The sequence below is a fragment of the Camelus dromedarius genome, chromosome 10 (assembly GCF_036321535.1).
Source record: "Camelus dromedarius isolate mCamDro1 chromosome 10, mCamDro1.pat, whole genome shotgun sequence".
NCBI classification, from domain to species: Eukaryota; Metazoa; Chordata; class Mammalia; order Artiodactyla; family Camelidae; genus Camelus; species Camelus dromedarius.
Genome location: NC_087445.1, coordinates 4815261 through 4839669, shown reverse-complemented (window position 1 = coordinate 4839669; position 24409 = coordinate 4815261). Strand labels below are relative to the sequence as shown.

The window sequence follows — 24409 nt, the reverse complement described above, 5'->3', positions numbered from 1 at the left end:
AAGGAAAGATATCCTCAGTAAGATATCATGAAATTTTCTGACCCACAAAATTAAGTTAAATTTTCTCACAGCAGATCTACTTGTGCCTTATGAGAATGAAGATAGAATAAAAAGGCAGTTAATTGTCAAGGTTGTAAAAAAAAAAAAAATTGGAATCATCTTTTCCTGGTATCTGACTTTTCCCTTTGTTCTGTGTTGACTAAGCTATATGTATGCTCTTGCACCTACTTAAGGTTTTAACTTAAAGGTAGAGTAACTTTTGGTTTTTATCATTGTGTTAACTTAGTCCAGTGGTTTGGTGTGGTCCATGTTTCTTAGGTTCTCGAAGACCATTTCATGGGGTATGCAAGGTCAAAGCTATTTTCATGTAATACAAAAACATTAACTTACCTTTTTGATTCTAATTTCCCTTATTAATCTACAGTGGAATTTTCCAGAGACTGCATGATGGGTGACGTCATTGCCCTGACTGCTAATGATAAATGCACATCTATCTCACTAAATTTTTTGAGAAATGCCGCTCAGTTGGATAAGACCCAAAGTACTCATGTCTGTAGTAGAAGATTCTTTGTCCATTTATGGATCGTGCAGTGAGAGTGCTTGTACTCTGCTTAGTGAGTAGATTTTAAAATTTACTACCTGTAGTTTATTAGTGAGTGGTCTGATTACTGGTGTTCTAAGGGACTTGACAGAGTCAGCTAGTAAAACCATTCATTTTGCAGATGAGAAGGTCAAGGCCCAGAGTGATTGATTTGCTTCTAGGTCTGTGGCGTGTTTTTATTTTTAAGTTCAGTGAAGCTATTTGGTACCCAAATCTACCCTGAGTGTATGATAAATTATTACAGTAGTTCTCAATTTTTTTGGTTTCAGTACCCTTAAAAATACCCTCTTATGCTTTTAAAAAGGAATGCTTATGTATGTTATATATATTTTGATGTTTATTATATTGGAATTTAAAAAATACTATTCATTTGAAAATGATAATCAACCCATTGCATGTTAACATATTTTTTAAATGAAAAATACATGTATTTTCCAAAACAAAAAATAACTTTGAAGAACGGCATTATTTTATACTTTTGAAAGTCCCTTTAATGTTGGCGTAATAGAAGTCACCTGAATTCCATATTGGCTTCTGTGGTCAATCTGTTGCCACATGTTGTTTTGGTAGAAGTATATGAAGTAAATCTGGCCTCACCAAATATGTAGTTAAAAGATGGAGGAATCTTTTCAGATAATTATGGATATTCTTTTCTGCTACTACACCAAAACTTGACAGGTAGTAGTTTCTTAAAGATTAGTTTGCAGTTTGGAATCTGAAAGTGTGATCAGTGGACTTTTCATGCTCTGTTACATTAAAATATATTGGTTCCTCTTGAACTTTGAATGGTTCTTTTATCCATGCCTAATTTTGTAACATGCATTACCACTTGGAAAGTATTAGTTCAGTGAGTTAAGCACATGTTCCAAATGTTGGCATACTTCATTCAGTATTAAAACGCACATTTGTTAATATCACCACCAATATCATCGGAAAGCTATTTTAAATATTAGGACACTGTAACATTCACAGTGACAGATACATGTTTTCCAAAATTCTGATTTTTTTCATGAAAGCTCAGATTTTATCATTGGTAGTAAACATTGTCATTTATTTTCCTAAAGTGACGAACTCATTTATTTTAGAGAAAATGCCATATTCTCAAGTCTGAATAACTATAACTTGTCATTTATTCTTTCAAGTAAAAATGATGTTCCATGATAATTGTACAAGAGCTTTTCCTTGAGACAACCTCTTAACTTTGGTATGCGGTGGAAGTGTTTACATATTCTTCCCATTTGTCAAATAGAATATTAAAAACATATGTACTCAGAGATTGAGATTTAATTAGGTAAGTCAGGACCAGCACTAGGATGAAGTTAGTGAGGCACACAGGGTAAAAATTTAAGAAGGCACCACCTGAAAGTAGTACCTCCTTAAATTTTGCATGCTACATTCCTTACTTGTGCCCTGGTCCTGGCCCTGAAATTAATTTTTAATGCTCCATCTGAGACTTCTTAAGTGAAAGTGCATGGAAGTGAAGAATACGCTGTTTATCTTGGGGCCCCTATCTTGATAAGTGCTGAAGCTACAGACGTTTTGCTCTTTTCCTCTCTGCACCGTTGCTTTTTCATCATCGATGTAAGTGTCAACACAGTGAAAAAGACAAAAAGACTGCTTTAGGGTTATTATGAAAGTAATTTTAACATCACAGACTTTTGGGTTCCCAAACCATCTTTGAGAACCTCTATATGTTCTCTTATGCTTTATTATAGTATTTTAATAAACACTTCTCATTGATTTATCTGTTTTGATACATGAACTTTAAAAATTAGTATTATTTAACTTGTGATTAGCTGAGGGGATTAGTAAAATTCTGAAAACTGCTTCTTTATACTTTCCAAAGGATTTGACCATCAATTTTTAAGCTCCTTAAGAATGATACAGTCACTACTTCCCATCTTCCTTGCACATTGCAATCACCTGGAGTGCTTTAAAACCACTGTGTAGGTCACATCCTTAGAATTTAATTGGTTTGAAGTGCTGCTTGGACATTGAGATATTCAAAAGCTCCCCAGTTGATACTGATATGCAGCCAAGATTGAGAACTACTGCTTTATAGGGGTGATTACTGTTTTGATCAGCTTGTTACTCAAGTGTTTTCTATATTATTTAAATAAAATGTAATTTAAGAAATAGTTTTGACACTTACTGGGACAAAAAGAGATTACATTATGATTCCAAGTGGTTTAAAAACAACTTGAGAAATAGCGTTCAATTCTATGAAAACGTTTACTTAGGGAGAAATATACTTGTGTTTTTTTTAAAAAATGAGGCTGATAATTCCAGTTGTTTTATTGTGGCCTGTGATGGGTCACTTGTAAATTCTCAAATGTTCAATTTAGAGTTAGTATTTAAATATTCACTGGGTAGAAGGCATTATATTAGTAATAGAATAGAAATGATATGACTGTTCCTTAGAAAAAAGTTTAAAGGACTGCAGGAACATTTTTCAGGTGCTAATATTTTGCTTCATTTTTTTGTTAAAATTAAAAAATATAAATATGGTATTAAAAATTTTTTTTCTCTTTGTTTCTTTTAGAATTAAAGTTGGGAGAACTACTTCATGATAAGCTGTAAGTATTTGTGTTCTTTGAAATTGTGTAGTGATATTTCCACCTATTTTGTCTCACGTGCAGTAGTATATTCCTTGAAGTCTGAGTAATTTACATTTCTGAGCTGTAAGAATAACACTGATTGCATATTTTACCCTTGGTGAGCTGTTTTGGGGTAGCTGACCTTAATTGTGATAGGAAATGGGAGTACCTAGTGAAACTGTGACTTACGGTCTTTTCCTTGAGGATAGGTGTACAGAATGTGGAATTTCTTGAAGAAAAGGTATTTATTGTTTATCATATGTCAATAGGCTGGTTGGTGACTAGAGATGAGTGACTAAATGCCTAGATGAAAGTCGATTGAGAATCCCTAGAAAGGTAAAATAAAAGGAAAGGCTTGATTATATTTATACTCCCACAGATGGCCTTAGTTTCTATATTGCTATGTCCTGACTCAATTTTCAAGGTTGGGAGTATGAAATTTTAAATTAGTAAGTAGACAAAACTGGACATTTGGTCAGGGAAAGTAGAGCATGAAATTAGTTCTTCTTAGGCTTTAATGTACATCAGAATCATCTGAAGGGGTTTTTGAAACACAGATTGCTGGACCTCACCCGCCAAGTAGTTCGTTATTTAGTAAGTCTGGTGTGGGACCACACAAGTTGCATTCCTAACAAATTCCCAGGTAAGGTTGATGCTGCTGATCTAGGGACCACACTTTGAGAACCACTGTGGTCATCATTTTGATGCCTCAGGCAACTATGGGAAGGATATAATGAAATCAAACCTCAAGCTAATACAGGAAAGAATGTGACTTCTGACACAAGATTTGAGAGAGGCTACTAGAGGACATAGGCCTCCTCTGCATTTCCCCAAGATTTTCAACACTGAGCCCAGGGATCATGATTGCCAGCAGCCCACCCCAACCAACTATTAAAGTTGTATCCTTTTAGTCCATATCTCCTTTAGCTGTCATTTCGTTTCCCCCCAACATGTGCGGTCTTCAAGCCTACTATGTAACTTACTTATCTTTGTTTATTGTCTGTTCCCTCCTGTAGAATGTAAGCCCCATGAGGCAGGCAAAATTTTTTTGCTTACTCATGTATCTCAAGTGCCTAGAACAGTGGCTAGCACATAGAAGACCAGTATTTGTTGAATGCATGGAATAGCTTTTATAATGCTATTACAGTTTCTGTAGCAGTTATACTAATTAGGCAGATACCTCAATGATCTAGGGTTTTAATTGTGCCATTAAGAAATTTTCTTGAAGTTGTGGTATATATATATATATATATGTATATATATATATATATATATATATATATATATACACACACACACACACACACACACACACACACACACACACACACACACACACACACACAATGGAATACTATTCAGCCATGAAAAGGAATAAAATAATGTCATTTGCAGCAACGTAGATGGACCTGGAGATTGTTGTACTGAGTAAAGCCAGAAAGAGAAAGAAAAAAATACCATATGGTATCACTTATATGTGAAATCTAAAAATATGGCACAAATGAACTTACTTACAAAACAGAAACACAAACATAGAAAACAAACTTACTTTACAGTTACTGGGGTGAAGGAGTGGAAAGGGATAAATTAGAAGTTTGAGATTTGCAGATACTAACTACTGTATATAAGATAGATAAACAAGTCTCTACTATATAGCATAGAGAACTATATTCAAATATATTGTAACCTATAATGAAAAAGAATATGAAAAGGAATAATTAATATTTTATACAGTTGGACTTACCACCTTTTTTCCATGTAGCTTGTAAATTATTGAAGAGTTTTTTGTTTGCTTGTTTTAGGTTTAGAACTTAAATCTACTGGGGTTTATTTTTTTTTAATTATGTAAATCAAAGATTTGACTTTTTCAAGATGGTTAGCCACTTTTCTCAGTAGTATTTATTGGCTAATCCATTGTTTTTCCACTGATTTGAAATTCTACCTTTATCATACATAATTTCTACAAAAACATGGGTTTGGATTGATTTCTCTTGATCTGTGTATGCTAGAATGCTTTTGATTATTATAGCTTATTATTATACCTTTGATATTTGGTAAATCCCTATTTATTGAAAAAATTCTTTTCCATTTCTGCACTATTTTCTCTTTTGGCTTGGTAAACTCTTTGAAAAATAATATTTGGGTTTTGATTTGCAGCATTGCATCACATTTATAGATGAGAGTTGTCTTCAGTAATATCATATACTCATATTGTCAGAGTATTTTAAATTAAAGCATTAAGAGGTTTGAGGGATTTCAGGGAAAGTGTCTTCCAAGCTATTTTTGATGTCTTACTGCTGCTGCTTTTCTGAGAGAAAGGATTTAGTATAACAGGGTAGATGTCTTTATTTTCCTGGTAAGCTAATGGCTTAGACTAAGCAAAATAGGAAGTCAGTAGTTTGATGGCCAGTCAGACTTCAGCTTAGGCTTTTCTTTTTTCATGTCTAAATTGAAGATGCACTAACTAATCAGTCCATAGTACATCACAACTATCTGCATTTATGGCTAATAAGCTGCAAATACCAGCCTGCCAGGTTTCTGGATTCTTTTTTCTTATGTAATTGCCAAAACTGTGGGCATTATATACTGTAATGTGACAGATTATTAGACGTTCAAGATGTAAAGAAAGTGAAAAAAATCAAAAAGTTACATTTGAAAATGGTTATTCCAAATATGGCTTTCTAAGTGTTAGAGAAAATTATTTAAAAAAGGCAAAATGAAATCCGTTGTAGATCAGTTGATCTCTTTTTTCCAAAAACTTCTAATGCGCAAACTTTTTGAAGGAAGAACAGAAAACAACTTTTCTTTCTTTCCTTTCCCTATAGTGCATGTAAAATAATTTAAGTACATGGAAGAATTTTTATGTTAAAAGAAGATTATTTAATTGAAATAAAAGTGATGGCAAGTTGGGAAGACACAACACATAGAATGGGATAGTTATTTAAAGTACTATAATAATTTTTGAACCATTGTGGGAATTTAGGTAAGCTTACTACTTCAGAAACAATTTGCAGAGTCAATTTTTTTATTTGTAGATTTGGTCTTTTTGAAGCCATGTCTGCCATTGAAATGATGGATCCCAAGATGGATGCTGGCATGATTGGAAACCAAGTTAATCGAAAAGTTCTCAATTTTGAACAAGCTATCAAGGTAGTCACCATTGTGCCTTTTGTGTTTTCTTTTATTCATCTGTTAAAACATTCTGGTTAATGATGGCAATCAAACTTAGTATATTAAAGTGTAATTTTCTTAAATGCATCTCAGTTATATAAGAGTTGGTTATCTCTCTTTTTATTGAAATTTTAATTGTTTAAGATCTTCATTAAAAACTTGCTCTAAATTTGAGTATGTGCAGTTTTTTAATTAATTTTTTAGAGTATTTGAGTATGTATTCAGATACCAGGGTAATTGGTTTAGGGATTAAATTTTATGTGTTAATATATTAAGTAAAGTTCTTGCAGTGAATTAGAAATTTACTCAATGAGAATTGATCTAGAAGTTCATTAATAGTTGCCTCAGAGTTTAACTTTGCATATTTCATGAAGAAAGATTTGCTAAGTAAATGGATGCTGTAAAAAATTTTACAAATAGTAAGTCAATTTAAGGGAAATGTTTTTTAAAGTGTTTATTTTCTTTGTAAGTGGTTTTAATTCATTTAAATATTTCATATTAATGCTTAAAACTAATTTGAACTGTGCTTTTAAAGTACTTGTTGGTTTGACTTTATTTCTTTATAAAGGCCTTTATTCTGTTTCAAATTAGAGAAGCTTTGATTTTCTTATTAAAGACCTGTTAAGATACATTATTTTTAAGAATACAGAGTCAATTTGGCATCTTTGGCTATTTTAAAATATTTACTGGACAAAGTAACCATAAATTTTTTAAAAGCTTATATGTCATATTTCCCCTTCTTTTTAGGATGGCACCATTAAAATTAAAGACCTCACCTTGCCTGAATTGATAGGAATAATGGATACATGTTTTTGCTGTTTGGTAAGAGTTGAAATAATACTATTATTGGTTCACTTAAAAACTGTGATTTACCTGAATTTAAATTTGAAAGTATATGCAACAACACTGAATATGAAATATGTATAATGCTTGGCCTAGTAGATGTACATAAGGTTAGCAGGCCAAATTATTCTATAAGATACAGCATTTTATCTTTTCATTTGGGTGATTTTAGGTTCTCATTTTTGGGTGAAAGGATATTTTCTTTCCAAGGAGGATAATAATATAGCCATTATCCAGAGTGCCCTTTTAATTCTCAAGATAAAGAGATTCCATAACTAAGCATGAAATTGAAGATTCCATAACTAAGCATGAAATTGAACGATAGAGAACTTTGGAATGGCTTTGGAGAGGTATTTTTTTTTCCTAATCTAGGGTAAATAGTAGTAAACTGGCCATTTTCTACTATGAAGAAAATCTTTTAGCGTTTTATATATGATGCTGGATAGGTTGTCTTCCCTAGACATTGTTGTTGAATTGTGGGAAAATTATCATTTGTACTGCCCCCTCCCCTTTCTGATTGTCCCTTTCTTTTTAAAATTTGATGTTAAATCATTGTCCCTAGAAGTAATGTAAAATTTCTTCATTTGTTCGGCCAGTAAAAGATTCATTGATTGCTGGTGTGTATGAAATACTTCTGTTGTGTATTTTATGTGTATGTTTTTCACTTAATGTATTTTATGGGTGTGTTTTTCACTTATGTCTTCAATCAGCTCTGTGAGATATCTGGTATCACTCTTAACGTATTTGCCTAGGGTTACATTGCTAGAAAGGGGTATAACCAGAATCCTGATCCTGATTTTTCTTCCTCCAAACCTGTCTCTTTCCCTCAAATATATTGTTACTATTCTATAGCAGTTTACAGTCCTAGTGGAATAGGATAAAAGGAGGCAAGAAGGATTTTTGTCAAAGTTGAGGAACAGTTCTGTAGACTCTTGGGGCTATATCTAAGTTTGGACTTTAATTCAGATCGTTTTTAGTCTGGAAAGTCTTCTGCACACTAGTAATACAAAATATCTATCTTAGAGAAATTTTTACATGCATTTCTCATTTTCTAATGTAGCATTTGTCTTCCTTTATTGCAGAATTCTTGGGTTTAGTATAAACTGTAACTGAATAAACTTAGAAAAATTATTTACACTCTCTTGACTCAATTTCTTTATATGTACAAGGAGAAAAATACCACCTTCCTCGAAGCATTAGGAAAAAATGAGATAAGATATATGAAAATACCTAACATAACACTTGGATGTAATAATCACTCAATTTTGGCTGCTATCTTTCTAGCTTCTAGCACATGGTACTTGGCACACGGTAGTCACTCAGTAAAATAGTGTTGAATGATTATTTTTGTGTTTTAGAAAGATCCCTCTGATTGGGGGTACTGAGATAGGTTGTAGTCAGGAAAACAGTTGCATAGTTTCTTGCAGTAATCTAGGTGACATATGATGCTCTTGACTGGATTAGTAGTAGTGAGGATGAAAAATAAGAGTGAGTGGCTAAGAGCCTGGTTAAAGTTGTGAATTCTCTAATTCATGGATTTTTATTGACTGTGTTGTACAATTGATAGCTTTTGGATGCTATGTAAGGAGGCCCTCTAATTTCATTAATCTCCAAATATTTCACAAACTGAATTATATAGAAGAATATTTCCATATCTGTATCTTTCAGGTAATCATTTTTAATTTTTGAAAGAATTTAGTCAGTGAAAGTGAATTCTAGCTCTTTTGTCTTTTCTGACCTTCCTTTTAGTCATCTTTGAAATCTTGTGATGAATTACATTTATTTGAGTCTGTGGCACTCTGATGTTTGACTGTTGGATTAGACTTTTTAGACTCTGTGTATCGCCTTAAACATGTACATTCTCTTATTTCTTTATAGATAACATGGTTAGAAGGCCATTCCTTGGCACAGACAGTATTTACGTGCCTTTACATTCATAATCCAGATTTTATAGAAGATCCTGCCATGAAAGCTTTTGCTCTGGGAATCTTGAAAATTTGTGACATTGCAAGGGAAAAAGTAAACAAAGCTGCTGTTTTTGAAGAGGTAAGATTTTGTAATATAAGAATTCCTGAAGCTCATTGATTGCCTTATTCAGTGTGGTGTATTTAAGTGATTATGTGATATATTTTTTGTCAACATGTATAGAGTTTTTTTTTAATGATGCTGTTGCTGTTTACAAATACATTGTCTAAAATAATCCAGTTCTCTCCAAGAAAGGACTTTCATCGTATTATGTATTCTTTCCATCAGTACCATTCATTGAATAGCCTTTGTGTACAGAGATACTTTGTTCTGGATGTTGTGGAGATTCCTAAAGAAAGTAGAAGAGAGCCTCATCCCTCAACTTTCTAAAAAATTATAACACGGATGTTAGTCTCTGCATAAGAGGAAGCTAAGGAAAGCAATGTTCTGAAGAACAATTTAGAGTATAAACATTTTCTTCCACTTAGTTTATCACTCTCAGAAAGTGTTGTACATTTTAGACATAGAAAGAGTTTTATCTCCTATCATAAGAAAAAAAAAAGATTTCAGATAACTGGTATTTCAAGGAGAAATGTGATAGCATTTGAAATTACTGATAAGTAATTACTTTTGCTTAATTCTTCGCTTTATTAAAACTGTTGTTTCTTTTTAACACTGTTGCTGATCCAAAATAATTATCTTAGCCTTCAACAATGGTTCAGAGTAAAGCTTTTCTAAATTTATATTATGTATATGAGAATAATTATATGTATGACTGTTGTGATTTCCACATTTGAATGTGTGGCTCGTGAGTTGTGTATGAAATATCGTGTACTTCTTACACATTCATTGGTTATTTAGCTACGTATTTGAAATGATATGGGTGTCATGGAAAATCTTACCCATTTGGATGAAATTTTTTAAAAGATAAGTTCGAGTTAGTAAGTGAGATGAGACATACAAATTATTTTAAATACATTCTCAAAGTACATCTAAAAGGCCATCAAAAGTCAGTGGGACAGAGAAAGGATTTATTTATTAAATAGTACTGGAACAATTGGTTAGCACCCTTGAAAATTCTTCATCATTTTACATCTGCCTTAGTCCATTTAGGCTGCCATAACAGAATGCCATAGACGGGTTGGCTTATAAGCAACAATTTATTTCTCTTGGTTCTAGAAGCTAGAAAGTCCAAGGTTAAGGCAACGGCAGATTCAGTGCCTGGTGAGGGCCTGCTCCTGGTTCATCTTTGCACTGTGGCAGAATGAGGGACGGGGAGCTCTCTGGAGTCTTTTGTAAGGGCACTAATCCCATTTCTGAGGGTCCCACCCTCATGACCTGATCACCTCCTAAAGTTTCCATCTTCCAGTATTATCACATTGGAGATTACGTTTCAACATATAAATTTTGAGAGGACACAGTCTGTTTATTGCAATTGATTGACATGTCTTAAGTCTCAGTTTATAGGTTCCACCCTCTTTTTTATTTTTTATTTTTTGAAGCCTTGAGACTTTTTGCTAAAGAACTCTGTGGGTTCCTCCCCAAATCTCCACCTCCAAATACTGTCACACTGGGCATTAGAACTTCACATATGAATTTGGGGGTGAGGGGAGCACAAGCATTCAGTTTATAACGACATCAAAGTAAATTGTAGATGGATAAAATACTTTGAGTGTAAAAAGTTACTAAAAATCAGAAGACAGTTTACAGAAATTAAAATGGCCTTTAATCATAGGGTGCTTAACCTCACTTTAGAAATGCAGATGAAAGCTGTCAGATACTGCTTTTTTACCTGCAACTGGCAATAATTAGAAATTTTTTTAAAGTTTATTTGGAAATAATTTAAAAATAACAGCAGTTATAGTAATAGAAGAAAGAACACCCACATTCAGCTGCTCTTAACCTGTTGTTTTTTTTTCTGTTTTCTGAACCATTGGAGAGTAAGTTGTATATATCATGAGCTTTTTCCCTGAAACACCTCAGTATCTCATGAGAAAAAGGGCACTCTCATACACAGCTGCAGCACAGTTACCAACCTCAGTAGATCTGTAATGCCAGTCCCCTGTCTGTATTCCATTTGTGTCAGTTGACTTAGTAATGTCTTTCTTAGCATTTTCCCATACAGTACGGGATCCAGTCTAGGATGTCCTGCATTTAGTTGCACATCTCTTTAATGTCCTTTAATCTACAACAATTCCTCAGTCTTTTGTTTCTAATGACATTGGTATTTTTGGAAAACATGCTTCTCTTCTGTTTCCCTTTCTTAATAGAAAGTTCTTCACTTTGGGTTTGTCTGCTCTTGCTCATGATAAGATTTAGATTATGCAGTCGTGGCTGGAATATGACATGAGTGATGTTGTGTCCTTCTTAGGGTATCATATCTGAGGCATACAGTGCCCATCTGCCCCTCAGTGGCGGTGTGATTTTATCATCTCATCAAGGAGTTAGTTCTTACTACTGTATGGTTACTGTTTTTTCCCTTGCATACATAATAAGCAATCTGTGGGGAAATGCTTTAAGATCATATAAATATCCTGCTCCTTGAAATCTCTCCCAGTATATTTAGTATCCATTGATGGTACTTGCTTGGACTAACCTTTACTGTGTTGTCTGCAAAATGACCTGAACTCTAGCACTCCCTCCACATTTATTAGTACAGGATTCAACTATAAGCAAGATTGATACATTTTTTTATGGGAGTGTAAATTCATACAACTTTTTAAAAGAGCAATTTGGTAATATCTGTACTTTAAAATGCACGTCTTGTTTGAGCAGTTTCATTTTTAGGAATTTAGCCTACAAATATATTTGTGCTTATACCCAAAGATCTATGTACAAGGATGTTAATTGTAGTATTGTTTGTAGTTAGGGCAGTAAAATCAATAGCTTATTCATGGAGAAACGTGACATTTTAAAAATTTAGTCTCAGTATAATCTAAGAAAAAATAATAATTCATTTTTCATCTAGAAAAGTTTTTAAAATGAGAACATTTAGTATTGGGAAGGATATGGTAACTTGGCACTTTGGTTTCTTACTAGGGGGAGTATGCATTAACACAGCTGTTTTGAAAACCGGTTCAGCAATGTGTGTACCAAGTCTCAGACATGCTGATGCCATTTGAACTGGTTAGTTCACCTCTAGAATTTAGCCTTAAAGAAATTGTTAGAAGTGTGGACATTTTGTGCCCAAATACATTAATTGGTTTTTAATAGTGAAAATTGGCATCATTCAAAATGCCACCATTAGGGTTATGGCTGGAAATAAATTATGGTTAATTTATTACATGTAGTGACTATATAGTGATGACAGAAAGTATTTAATATGGAAAAATGCATACTCTAAAAGGTAAAGGAGGCCACGTACAATGTAACCAATTATGTAAAAGATAAAGAAAACTGGAAGAAAATAGAAACAGAAGTTAGCTCCTGAGCTGGAAAGATGATATTTTTCCTGTTTTGCTAAACTTTTCAGATTTTCCAGATAAGTTTGTCTTAGTTTTATAATTAAAAAAAAATTATTGGTCTAGTAAAATCCTTAAGTGGCCTGATAATGAATAAATAAGAATGACTTGTAATAAACAAATAATTTCTTTGTCTGTTATGGATGTCTCTGAGTTCCTAAGTGCTGGTGTATTATGCCTCTGCTTTGTTTTTACTCCTGAACTGGAGACATTTTCAGTTGCCCAAAGATGTTTTTTTCCCTCAGTATCTTGCTCACATGTGCAAATGGGAACCACAGTTCCCCCATCAAACCACTTTCCGTCTTGGATTCTGTGTCTTGCAAAATGGTGTCTTTAGTGTTATCTTTGATTACTTTTTTTTTTAACCCCCTACATCCAGATTCTTTTATTTTTATCTTGCAAGTGTCTTGAGTCTGGTCACTGTTTTTTCTTCTCTGTCTTTGTTCCTGCTTTGGTTCATGCCTTTGTCAGCTTTAGGTTAGGCTCCTGTGAGAGTTTCTCAACTCTTCTCCCTGGCGCACTCTTTTCCCTCTAGTCCATTCTCCACTTGACCACGAGTTATTTTCTTAAAAAGGTCATCTGGTCATGTTCAGTTTTGCTATTTGAAAATCTTCACTAGGGTATGTATTTTAATGAAAGTAGTAATATTTTTACATAGTGTGCAAAATCAAATAGCCCACAAGACATAATGAAAAATTATAGTGCTCTGCTCTTTCCTTATCCATTCCATAGTAATATTCAATCCTTTTAATTTTTTCCTAGCATTTTTTCGTATATTTCTGTATAGTAGGCTTACAGTCTCTGGATTTAAGGATTTATCAATCTTTGACTATAATATAGTTTAGCAGAACGTTTTTAGCATATATTTAGCATTCATACAGTATCTCCTACCTTATTCCAATAGTAATTCAGTTTTAGTTATATCATTCAGTGCTGACATGATTGTGATTGTATAAATATTAATGATAGATGAGCCAAAGTAGTGTATACTTTTTTTTCTCAGACAGATTTTTGTTTCTTGGAGGTGATAACTGCCTCTCCTTCTTGGTTAGCTTAGTTTTCTGTGTACTTCTTAATTCTTCTTTTCCCACTATTATGGGAGACAACACATCAGGTAATCCATATATTTGATCATATATGTATACATCTATATAAACATCAGGTAGTTAATAATTTTTTTTGAAATGCTCTTCTTGAACGTCTTTGTTCTCTAGCTTCAGGCTGGGTCAGTTGCTTCCTAGGCCCACTGCACAGCTGTCATCCCAGGTTTTTCTGCACCATTCTCCTGGGAGTTCCATTTTCCTCTCTTTGTTAGAGCTCTAGTTACCTGGGTCTTGTGACTTATTGTTCTTAGTTTATTACTTTGCTTGTGCAGCATCTCCAGTTCTTCAGGGAGACAGAGAATTTTTTGAGACCTTTCATGTCTGAAAATATCTTCCCTACTCTCACACCTGTTTGATGGTTTGGCTGTAATAGATTTCTAGGTTGGAAAATAATTTTCCTCAGAATTTTAAAGGCATTGTTCCACTGATTTGTAATTCCTGTGTTGCCATCCTGATTCTTTATACGTGATTTATGTTTTCTCTTTCAAATTATGTAGAATTTCTCTTTTTAATGGCCATACCTTAGACTTAGTCTTTGTAACTCCAAATTCAAATGATCTTTGAAGTTTGAAGCACCCCATTCTTTTTTTTTTTTAACATTTTTTATTGATTTAGAATCATTTTACAATGTTGTGTCAAATTCCAGTGTAGAGCGCAATTTTTCAGTTATACATGAACATATATATATTCATTGTCACATTTTTTTTCTCTGTGAGCTACCATAAGATCTTGTATATATTTCCCTGTGCTATACAGTATAATCTTGTTTATCTGTTCTACAATTTGGAATCCCCCTGCCCCCTTGGCAACCACAAGTTTGTATTCTATGTCTTTAAGTCTGTTTCTGTTTTGTATTTATGCTTTGTTTGTTTGTTTGTTTTTTAGATTTCACATATGAGTGATCTCATATGGTATTTTTCTTTCTCTTTCTGGCTTACTTCACTTAGAATGACATTCTCCAGGAGCATCCATGTTGCTGCAAATGGTGTTATGTTGTCGATTTTTATGGCTGAGTAGTATTCCATTGTATAAATATACCACATCTTCTTTATCCAGTCATCTGTTGATGGACATTTAGGCTGTTTCCGTGTCTTGGCTATTGTAAATAGTGCTGCTAGAACATTGGGGTGCAGGTGTCATTTTGAAGTAGGGTTCCTTCTGGATAGATGCCCAGGAGTGGGATTCCTGGGTCATATGGTAAGTCTATTCCTAGTCTTTTGAGGAATCTCCATACTGTTTTCCACAGTGGCTGCACCAAACTGCATTCCCACCAGCAGTGTAGGAGGGTTCCCTTTTCTCCACAGCCTCTGCAGCATTTGTCATTTGTGGACTTTTGAATGATGGCCATTCTGACTGGTATGAGGTGATACCTCATTGTAGTTCTGATTTGCATTTCTCTGATAATTAGTGATACTGAGCATTTTTTCATGTGCCTATTAATCATTTGTATTTCTTCCTTGGAGAATTGCTTATTTAGGTCTTTTGCCCATTTTTGGATTGGGTTGTTTCTTTTTTTCTTATTAGGTCGTGTGTGCTGCTTATGTATTCTGGAGATCAAGCCTTTGTTGGTTTCATTTGCAAAAATTTTCTCCCATTCCGTAGGTTGTCTTTTTGTTTTACTTATGGTTTCCTTTGCTGTGCAGAAGCTTGTAAGTTTCATTAGGTCCCATTTGTTTATTCTTGCTTTTATTTCTATTGTTTGAGAAGAGTGTTCTAGGAGAACATTTTTGAGATGTATGTGAGATGTTTTGCCTATATTTTGTTCTAGGAGGTTTATTGTACCTTGTCTTATGTTTAAGTTGAAGCATCCCATTCTTAAATCACCTCCTCTGTTTGGTTAAATCTAACCCTTTGCCTATTCTGCCCTTAAACCTGCACATCTCAGTGTGACTGGAAAAAAGCACATTCCCACTGATGCGTCCTACTTCCAGTTCATCACTACTGTCTGCAGGTGGGCCCTGAGTGCGCCCTAGCAATCTTTACATTTCCCTAGTGCATTGGCTCCACTCTCAGACTTCCAGCACCATCCTCACTTGAAGCAAATGACCTACCTTCCAATTGCACTGAATAAATAGAAGCCATCTTTCCACCTACCTGCATATGTGGCCTCTATCCTGCTGCCCTTCTGTTATGTAGAAAAACCTTCTGTCCTCCTTTCTAAGAGGGATCCCTTCTACTTGTGCACTAGATCCCATATTCTGTCTTAAATACAAAGATACTGCTTCAACAAGGCTTGCCTGTGTCCTTTGCATAATGAATTTGCTGCTCTACTGGATCATTCCCATCAGCATACAAACATGCTTTACTTACGTGCCTCTGTCTTAAAAATACCACTTCATGACATAACTGGTCCTTCAGCTTCTGCCTCATATCTCAGTTCTTTTCAGCCAGTCTCCTTCACAGGCATCCATACCCACTGTCTCTGGTTCTCTCCTCTTTTCTCTGTTGAATCGACTCCAGTCAGGCTTTGAACCCATGTTTCACCGAAATGTTGGCATTATGGTCATCAGAGACCTCAGTGTTGCTAAATCCCGTAGTTAATGTTTGGTCTTAAACTTGACCTATCAGAAGATTTTTTTTTAATTGAAATACAGTCGATACACAATGTTGTGTTTATTTCTGGTGGACAGCACAGTGATTCAGTTACATGTGTATATGTATTCCTTTCCGTATTCTTTTTCAGTATAGGCCATTACAAGGCATTGAATATAGTGCCCTGTGCTATACAGTAGAGCCTTGTCATTTATCTGTTTTATATTCAGGTTGTGACATAGTTGATCATTATATTTGAAACATTATTTTCTTGGCTTTTAATATGTCCTTTATCCCTGGTTTCACACCTCACTGGTTGTTCTTGTTTATCATCTCATTCCCTAAACCAGCACCATCCAATAGGAATATAATTTTAAATGTTCTGGTAACCATGGGTGCATTAAACCATTAAAATTAATTTTAATGACATTTTATTTATTTAGCACAATATATCTAAAGTAGTATTTCAATGTAGAATCAGTTTAAAAATATTAATGACCCTGGCTGCATGGGACCCGAGTAGAATGGAAATGAGGAGTTCACTAACCCATTGTATTAGCACAGTCTGTTTTTTGTATAATATTACTATCCACTTATTTGTAAAGCTAGGCAAGAGGCTAATTGTAGGGTATTCTCTGCTTACCTCTGAACCTTAGAAGTGAGGGAAGAGACAAAACACTTTACAAAACAGGAAGTGCATGTGGCTTATAAAATTATGGGAAAAGAGTTTTTAAACAACTCACCAGTAGTCCAGAAATGTGTGTTAAAACCAGATAACTTTTTTTTTTTGGCCTGTGAAATTAACAAATATAAATTTTGGACAATTTGTGACTGCAATAAAATGGACACTTCTGTCCGCTGTTGGAGATACCATAAATTGGTCCAGATATTTTAGGGAACATATTAATGAAATGTTCATGTTTTTTGTACTAAGTATTCTTAATCCGGTATATATTTTGCACTCACAGCACATCCCAGTTTGAATTAGTCACATTTCAAGGTGTTGGTAATTATGTGGCACATGGCTCAAAACATGGGTGTGGCTCAGGCTCCATCCTGACACTGCTTCTCTATCTATACTCTTGATGATCTCATGCAGTTTCATATTTTTAAATTCTGTCCCTGCTAGTGCCAAATTTATATTCTCAGCCTAGACTGTTCCCTAAATCTCGTGCTCATATATGCGGCTGCCTATTCTGCATTCTCACTCGGCTGTCAAATGTAACATTTCCAAAATGACGCTGCTGATTTTCCCCTTGCTTCCAGCTTCCAAGTTCTTCCTTCTGTAGTCTCCTCAGTCTACGCAAATGGAACTCCTTTCTTCTAGTTGTGCAGACCAGAAACCCTGATGTTATCCTTAACTCTTCTGTTTCTCCTGTACCCCAAATCTAAACCCTCAGGAAGTCTTTGGTAAACTACAGCCTGCAGACCAACCCTGCTGCCTGTGTTTTTTATGGTCCTTGAACTAAGAATGTTTATTGCCTTTTAAATAGTTACATTTAAATAGTTATATAAGTACCTACTCAATATTCTTCATTTTGCCCTTGGTTTGTAAAACCTAAAAAGAAAATACAAGAAAAATGTTGCCTGTCCTTAAACCTATATTGATTTAATCACCATATGCTAGACATTGTGGCAGGTGCTGGGAATAAAATGACAGGCATATCACTTTGCTGTGCAGGATGAGGATGGGAGTCTAAGAGCTCATTTCTTAGACATTTGGCTTCTTATTCCGGTAGCCCCACATCTTTCCCTTCAGAGGTGGCTGATGCCTCTAATTCCTGAATGTTTTCTTCGGTTTTGCTTTTCATTGGCGTTGGTTTAGGTTTTTTCACTCGCATGAGTCAGTTATCTTTTGTCCAATTACTTTGCATCTTCCAAAAATTCCCTTATGGGTCTTGAATGTTGTCTTCCATTCTCTCTGTCTTCTTTGTCCTTTGGAGATCAAACTTTTAATTCCTTAACTGTCATTTAGTTTGGTTTCAAGAGATGCAGTGGAAATACTAACTTAAACTCCAGCATTTCTACTGCCTACATGATAAAATTCAGAACCCTTAAGGTAACTGTGTTCATGATCTGGCCCCAACTTTGTTACTCATTTTTTTATTTTTTATTTTTTTATTGAGTTATATGGCATACAGCATTGTATAAATAAGTTTAAGGCGTACAGCATATTGATTTGATACATTTATATTGCAGAATGATTGCAATGGTAGCATTAGCTATCACTTCTGTTGCATCACGTAATTATCGTTTCTTCTGGTTCTGGGAACAATTAAAACGTAGTCTCTTACCAAGTTTAATGTTTATAGTACAGTTTTGTTGTCTGTAAGCGCTGCACTGTATATTAGGTCTTCAGGCCTTACCTACTACTTACAAGTTTGTACCCTTAAACAGCATCCCCCCAGTTTCCCCACACCCAGCCATTTTACTCTCTGCTTTCACGATTTTGGTTTTTTTAGATTCCACATATGAGAGAGATCATACAGTGTTTGTCTTTCTCTGACTTGTCTCACTTAGCATAATGTCCTCAAGGTCCATTTGTGATGTTGCAAATGGCAGAATTTCTTTTTTTTCTTATGACTGGATATTATCCCATTGTATAAATATTACCACATCTTCTTTATCCATTCATTCATTGATGGTCACTTAGGTTGTTTCCATACCTTAGCTATTGTGAATAACACTGCCATAAACATGGGCATGCGTGTCTCTTTAGTTACCTATTTTCATTTCCTTTGGATATACGTGTGCCCATAAATGGAATTGCTGGATTGGATGGAGGTTCTAATTTTAATTTTTTGAGTAACTGCCGTAATGTTCTCGATAGTGGCTGAACTGGTTTATAGTCCCACCAGCAGTGCACAGGGATTCCCTTTTCTCCACATCCTCTCCAGCGTTTGTTAACTCATGTCATTTTGGTGATCATCATTCTTAGGAGTGTGGGTGTGAGGTGATACCTCATTGTGATATTTATTACAGGCATACCTCAGAGATACTGCAAGTATGGTTCCAGACCACCACAATAAAGCAAATACTGCAATATAGCAAGTCACAGGAGTTTTTTTGTTTCCTAGTGCATGTTGAAGTATGTTTACTATACTGTCGTCTGTTAATGTGTGACAGCATTATGCCTGTACTCCTCTTTCTCCTCCCCCTGGCATTTTATTCTTCAGCTGGTCCTGTATATTATTTTCTTTCATTATTCCATGCTTGTGCACAGGATTTTCCTTCTGGCTCCTATACCTTTTCTCCTTACCCTCTAGAGCAGAGTCCTACTTACCTTTAAACTCAGAACCCAATCTCCTGACTTCTCCAGACAGAATTCAGTTTTGTTCTCTGCCCTTTATGTATTCTTCTGTCACAGCTGGTGTGCATGGAACAGTCCTGCCTGGCACCTTTTGTCCTGGTGTAATATTAGTAGCATCCTCTTTTACTCTCAGTAGTCTACCAGTTTGAACAATAATGGTATGGTCCACCCTTGCTGTCATTTTCCTTGAACACGGATGTGATGTTTGGAGGTACTGCTTCATTTTGTGGACATGAGGTGACAAATGTGAAAATCTAAAAGCTTGGGATGGTAGAGCTGAAAGAAGGATTCTAAGATTCTGATGTTCATGTTATTTGACACGCTGTAAGTCTGCATCATTTAAGTTGCTGTAGTTGGTTTTTTCTCTCATTTGCAGCCAAATGTATTTCTAATACAACAATAAATAAATGAAACTATAAAAGCTCTTGGTTTGCCTGGCAAAGAGTAAACATTTTTATCCATTTGGTATGTATCTTTCCAGATATTTTCTATGATACGTACCCATGTTTACATGATGGAATCAGGTAGACTTGTTTGCAACTTGCATTTTCCCATGGAGAATAGAGAATAGATTTCTGTATAGACCGAATACTTTATTGTTTTTTATTTGCATAGCATCATGTTGAGCATTCAGGTTTTGAATTAATTACTTCTGGCAAGAATCATCAAAGGATGCTAAAACTAGTAGACCAAAGTATAATGAGACATAGGATTTGTACCTAGCCTCAGTGTATCTTCCCACAAGATATTTATTAATTACAAAAGTTAAAATGATAAGTTTGCAGTAGGGAAACTTAGCAGATACCATCTTAGCCAGGTGGCCAGAGTTAACATCACCAGTAATGGGATAATGCAATACCAAGTGTCTTCCAGATGCAGTGATCGGAGGACACAGCATCACTTCTGTGATGTTCCTATCAAATATGACATAAACTGAATTTAACTTTGGAGAAATAGAAGACAAACCTATATTCAGGGACAAACACAAAATAACTGGCTTGCACTCTTCTGAATGTGAGGGTGTGAAGGGCAAGGACAAAGGAAGAGATTAAAGAGATGTTGGTTTCCTGACTTGATAATTGTACTGTGGATATGTAAGAGAATGATTTTTTACTTTTAAAAAATCACACTGGTATTTAGAGATAAAGGGGTTTAAAGTCTGCAACCTACTCTCAAAGGTTTTAGGGAAAAAAATAGAAAATTATAAAGTAAATGTGGCTTAATGTTATTGGGGAATATGGGTGAAGGGAATATGGGATTTCTTTTTACTATTTTTTTGTAATCTGTCTTTTTTTCAGAATAAAAGTTTAAAAAGCCTCTGGGGAGTGAGACCCCATAAGTTTGTGTTTTTACTCTGTCACTTACTAGCTTTGTGGCTTTGGGGAGTTTAACTTTTCTACGCCTTAGTTTCTGCATTTGTAAAATGTAGTTTGTGAAAATACCCACCTCAGAGCATTAATGTGAGGATTAACGAAGTTAATGTAAGTAAAATGTTTAGAACAGGGCCTGGCACATAGTAAGCACTTAATAATGTTAGGTGGTGGTGGTGGTGGTGGTAGTCAGTAGTAGTAAGATCCCACTGCATGTGCAGTGACTTACAAGCCACTTACTGGGCATTTACACTGTTTGAAGACCTAATCTGATTATCTGTGTGCATGTTTTACCCTTCCTTGTACCCTAACTATGTTATATAGTATCTGGTCTGTGGTAGGTACTCAAATTTTAGTTGAATGAATCAGGTCATTTCAGGAGTCCCTGAAATCTTTATGCACAGTATTTTTATCCATGAAATGAATATTTAAAGTAATAATAAATCACAACTGATACATTGTGATTGTTTTAGAAGGGGTTGAAATAGTTTTACTTTATTAGAATATTATTAGTACAGTAATAAAGATTACTGCTTTGGTGAAATCACGTTCAATTCATGTTGATATTGGGTATTCTGTTACAGTTGTAATTGTATACTATTCTAAATTTCTTTGCAAGGCTGCATTGTTTAAAACGCTGTGTTTTATAGAACCCTAAATACCCCTGGTAACTTTCGGCAGCTGTATCTTGGTAGTATTGTAAAGATATTGTAAAGTGTAGTAAAGAACATGGGCTTTATCTTTCACAGCATCTTACTCCCTCACTGGATAGTAGGCTGTGTGTGGCAGTGATGGCATTTTACTATTGTTTCCCTGGTATTTAGCCTGTACCAGCCACCGTAGGGCTCTCAGAAAATGGTTTGGGAATGAGTGAATAAATAGTTTTCCCTACTAACTTCTCACCTCTAAAATCTTGGTATCAAGCATACTGTCCTTTGATCAATACTACTTCTTTTGATTCCTCTCTTCCTTCTACCCTTCAGTTCCACAAAGACCTCCAGTTCAGAGGTGCTGTTGCTTTATTTTTCGCTGTTACTTTTGTCGTGTCTTCATTTCCATGGCCCAGTTAGCGCTCAAATCACTCTTTTTCAAACACCCTGAACTCCGTTGCCCCTCTAATCTCATAATGTGTCACTTCTCTGGCAAAACCCCAACACTTGCCTACTTGCTGCTCGCACCCAAACAACAGAAGGCAGCTAGAGAAAATTCACATCTGTGTGTCTGTTCTCACTTTAATTCTAGGGCTGCAAATCTCAGACGGGCACTCAGCACTAGAGACAATGCTGTCCTACAACACTTCTGTAGTGAACTTGCTTTTCCAGTCTCCCAGGTGACTTTTCACATCTTTTACTTTTCAAACCTCCGGTGCCAACCGTCACTGTCAGCTTGCTTTCTACCTAAATGGAATATTTAGATACAATCAGATGTAATTAGAAGTGTGCTGTCATCTTGTCGCAAGTGCTAACCTGTGATGGTATCCACGCACTCTGTCGTCTGTCTTGTTAAAATGAAATCCCTGTGGACGTCTAAGCTCTCAGCCCCTCCATGTGTTCGAGTCTGTCGCCTCTTGCCTGTGCAGTTAGTAACTCTTCTTTGTATTGCATTGCTGTTCTGTCCTTCGCTGCTAGATTATTCTTATTGGCATATAAACGTGTTTTAGTATCACTCAATTTAAAACAAGGCGTCACAGGTCCCTTGATCCCATGGCTCATTATAACTGCATCATTTCTCTGCTACCCTGTATGTACCAGAAATTCCTTGAATGAGCTGTTAATACTTATTTTACTTTCTCTTTCATTCTCTTCTCACCCGCTCCAGTTGGACATTCTTCTCTACCACTACACAGAAACTGGTGTTAGCAAGGTCCTTAATGACATTCAGCTTACCCTGTCCATCACTCCTCCCTGTTCAGCCATCAGCTTCATTGCGCTCAGTTGACCGCTCTTTGAAATACTTTCTCCTCACCTTCCTCGTACGACGGTCTCCTGGATTTCTTTCTTTCTCACTGGTTAGTCCATTTCCTGTGCTTGCTCCTCCAGACACCAGTTCTCTCGGGCTCTCCATAGGTTGATTTCCTCTAGTTCTGTGGCTTTTAATACCAGATGTAAGTTGATGAAGTCCGAATTTGTATCTCTAGTCCTGATTTTCTCCTCTGCCTTTCAGACTCTAGCAGGCACCTTCCTGAAATCTTCACTTGGATGACCAAAGAAATTACAAATTTAGTATAGTCAAAATTGTACTCCATTTCTGCCCTTAAACCTCCTCCTCCCAGTCTCTTCCCCATCTGAGTAAATGGTGTCATCATTTACTGGTTGCTCAGGCCAAAAACCTAAAAGTGATCCTTGATTGTATAATTTACCTCATACTCAGTTCCTCAGCACATCATGTTGGCTTTACTTTTTAAATGTATTCTGATTTCATCATTTGCAGTTATAATCTCAGTCCTAATCACCATCAGCATCTGGTTGGACTATTGGGTGGTGTCTAGTATCTGGTCTCTCTGGTTTCACTTTGATTTTTGTCTTCCTTAAGTCCACAGAGTTTGGATAGTGATATGTTAATGGCAGCATCTGTTTGCATAACTCCTCTACTCAGTCCTCCAGTCATTTAGGTCAAATTTTTGTTACTAAGGTTTGTATTTATTATACAGACCTGTAATAATCTTCCAGATAAATGCTTTTCCTTAAATACTTGGTAAATAGTCCACGGGTAATTTTTGGTTTTGTTTTGTCTACATGGTGTTAGCATACTTAATTTTTAAAAACTTTTTATCATTAAAAAAAATCTGACAATTTTACATTAAATTATTGGTTTTTGTTCTGAAAAACTAGGAAACCATACCAAAACCAGCCCTGTACTTGTTCATGGCCGCTATAGGGTAAATAGTGTCCTACTTTCTCACGTGAAGTCTATGTTCTCCTGTCTGCCGCAGTCTGCACACTCCCCACTGTATCTTGTAGCCAGCCTGATGTTCTTAGGGAGATTAACAACCAAGGGCTCCTGCCCTGCACTAGGTCATCATTCATCCAACAGATAGTTTCTGAACAGTACTCTGTGTCAGGCACTATGCTAAGCCCTAGACATAAAGCAGTGAATCAAACAAAGTCCTGAGCTCAGGGATTATGCATTCCTTGGGACACATAGACCATGTGTAAGTAAACAAGTAAATGTATAATGTCAGGTGGTGATAAATTCTATGAAGGAAAGTAAAGCAGGGGGAGGGGATATAGAGTGGTGGTGGTGGTGGGTGCTATTTTAGAGAGAGAGCACAGGGAAAATCTCTATATGAGGAATTGATTTTGGGACAGAGGCTAGAATATAGAAGGGGATGGAGCTTTGTTAAGAAGATCATTTTGGGGAGGGGGTCAGTAGGTACAAGGGCCTTGAGAAGAGTATGTGTTTGGAGGACAATGTGAAGACCCATATGATTGCAGTGCAGTGAACATGGAGATGAGT

At 35.5% G+C, this 24409-nt stretch overlaps 1 protein-coding gene across 4 annotated transcripts in view; it reads left to right on the top strand.

The window, feature by feature from the left end:
• Nucleotides 1-24409, top strand: part of NAA35 (N-alpha-acetyltransferase 35, NatC auxiliary subunit) — an 84725-nt gene that overhangs the window by 7783 nt on the left and 52533 nt on the right. For all 4 annotated transcript variants that reach the window (XM_031447338.2, XM_031447335.2, XM_031447336.2 and 1 more), the window contains exons 3-6: nucleotides 3144-3177; nucleotides 6234-6348; nucleotides 7117-7191; nucleotides 9091-9258. In XM_031447338.2, coding sequence (XP_031303198.1) covers nucleotides 3144-3177; nucleotides 6234-6348; nucleotides 7117-7191; nucleotides 9091-9258 — 392 coding nt within the window. The remainder of the gene's footprint in view (nucleotides 1-3143; nucleotides 3178-6233; nucleotides 6349-7116; nucleotides 7192-9090; nucleotides 9259-24409) is intronic.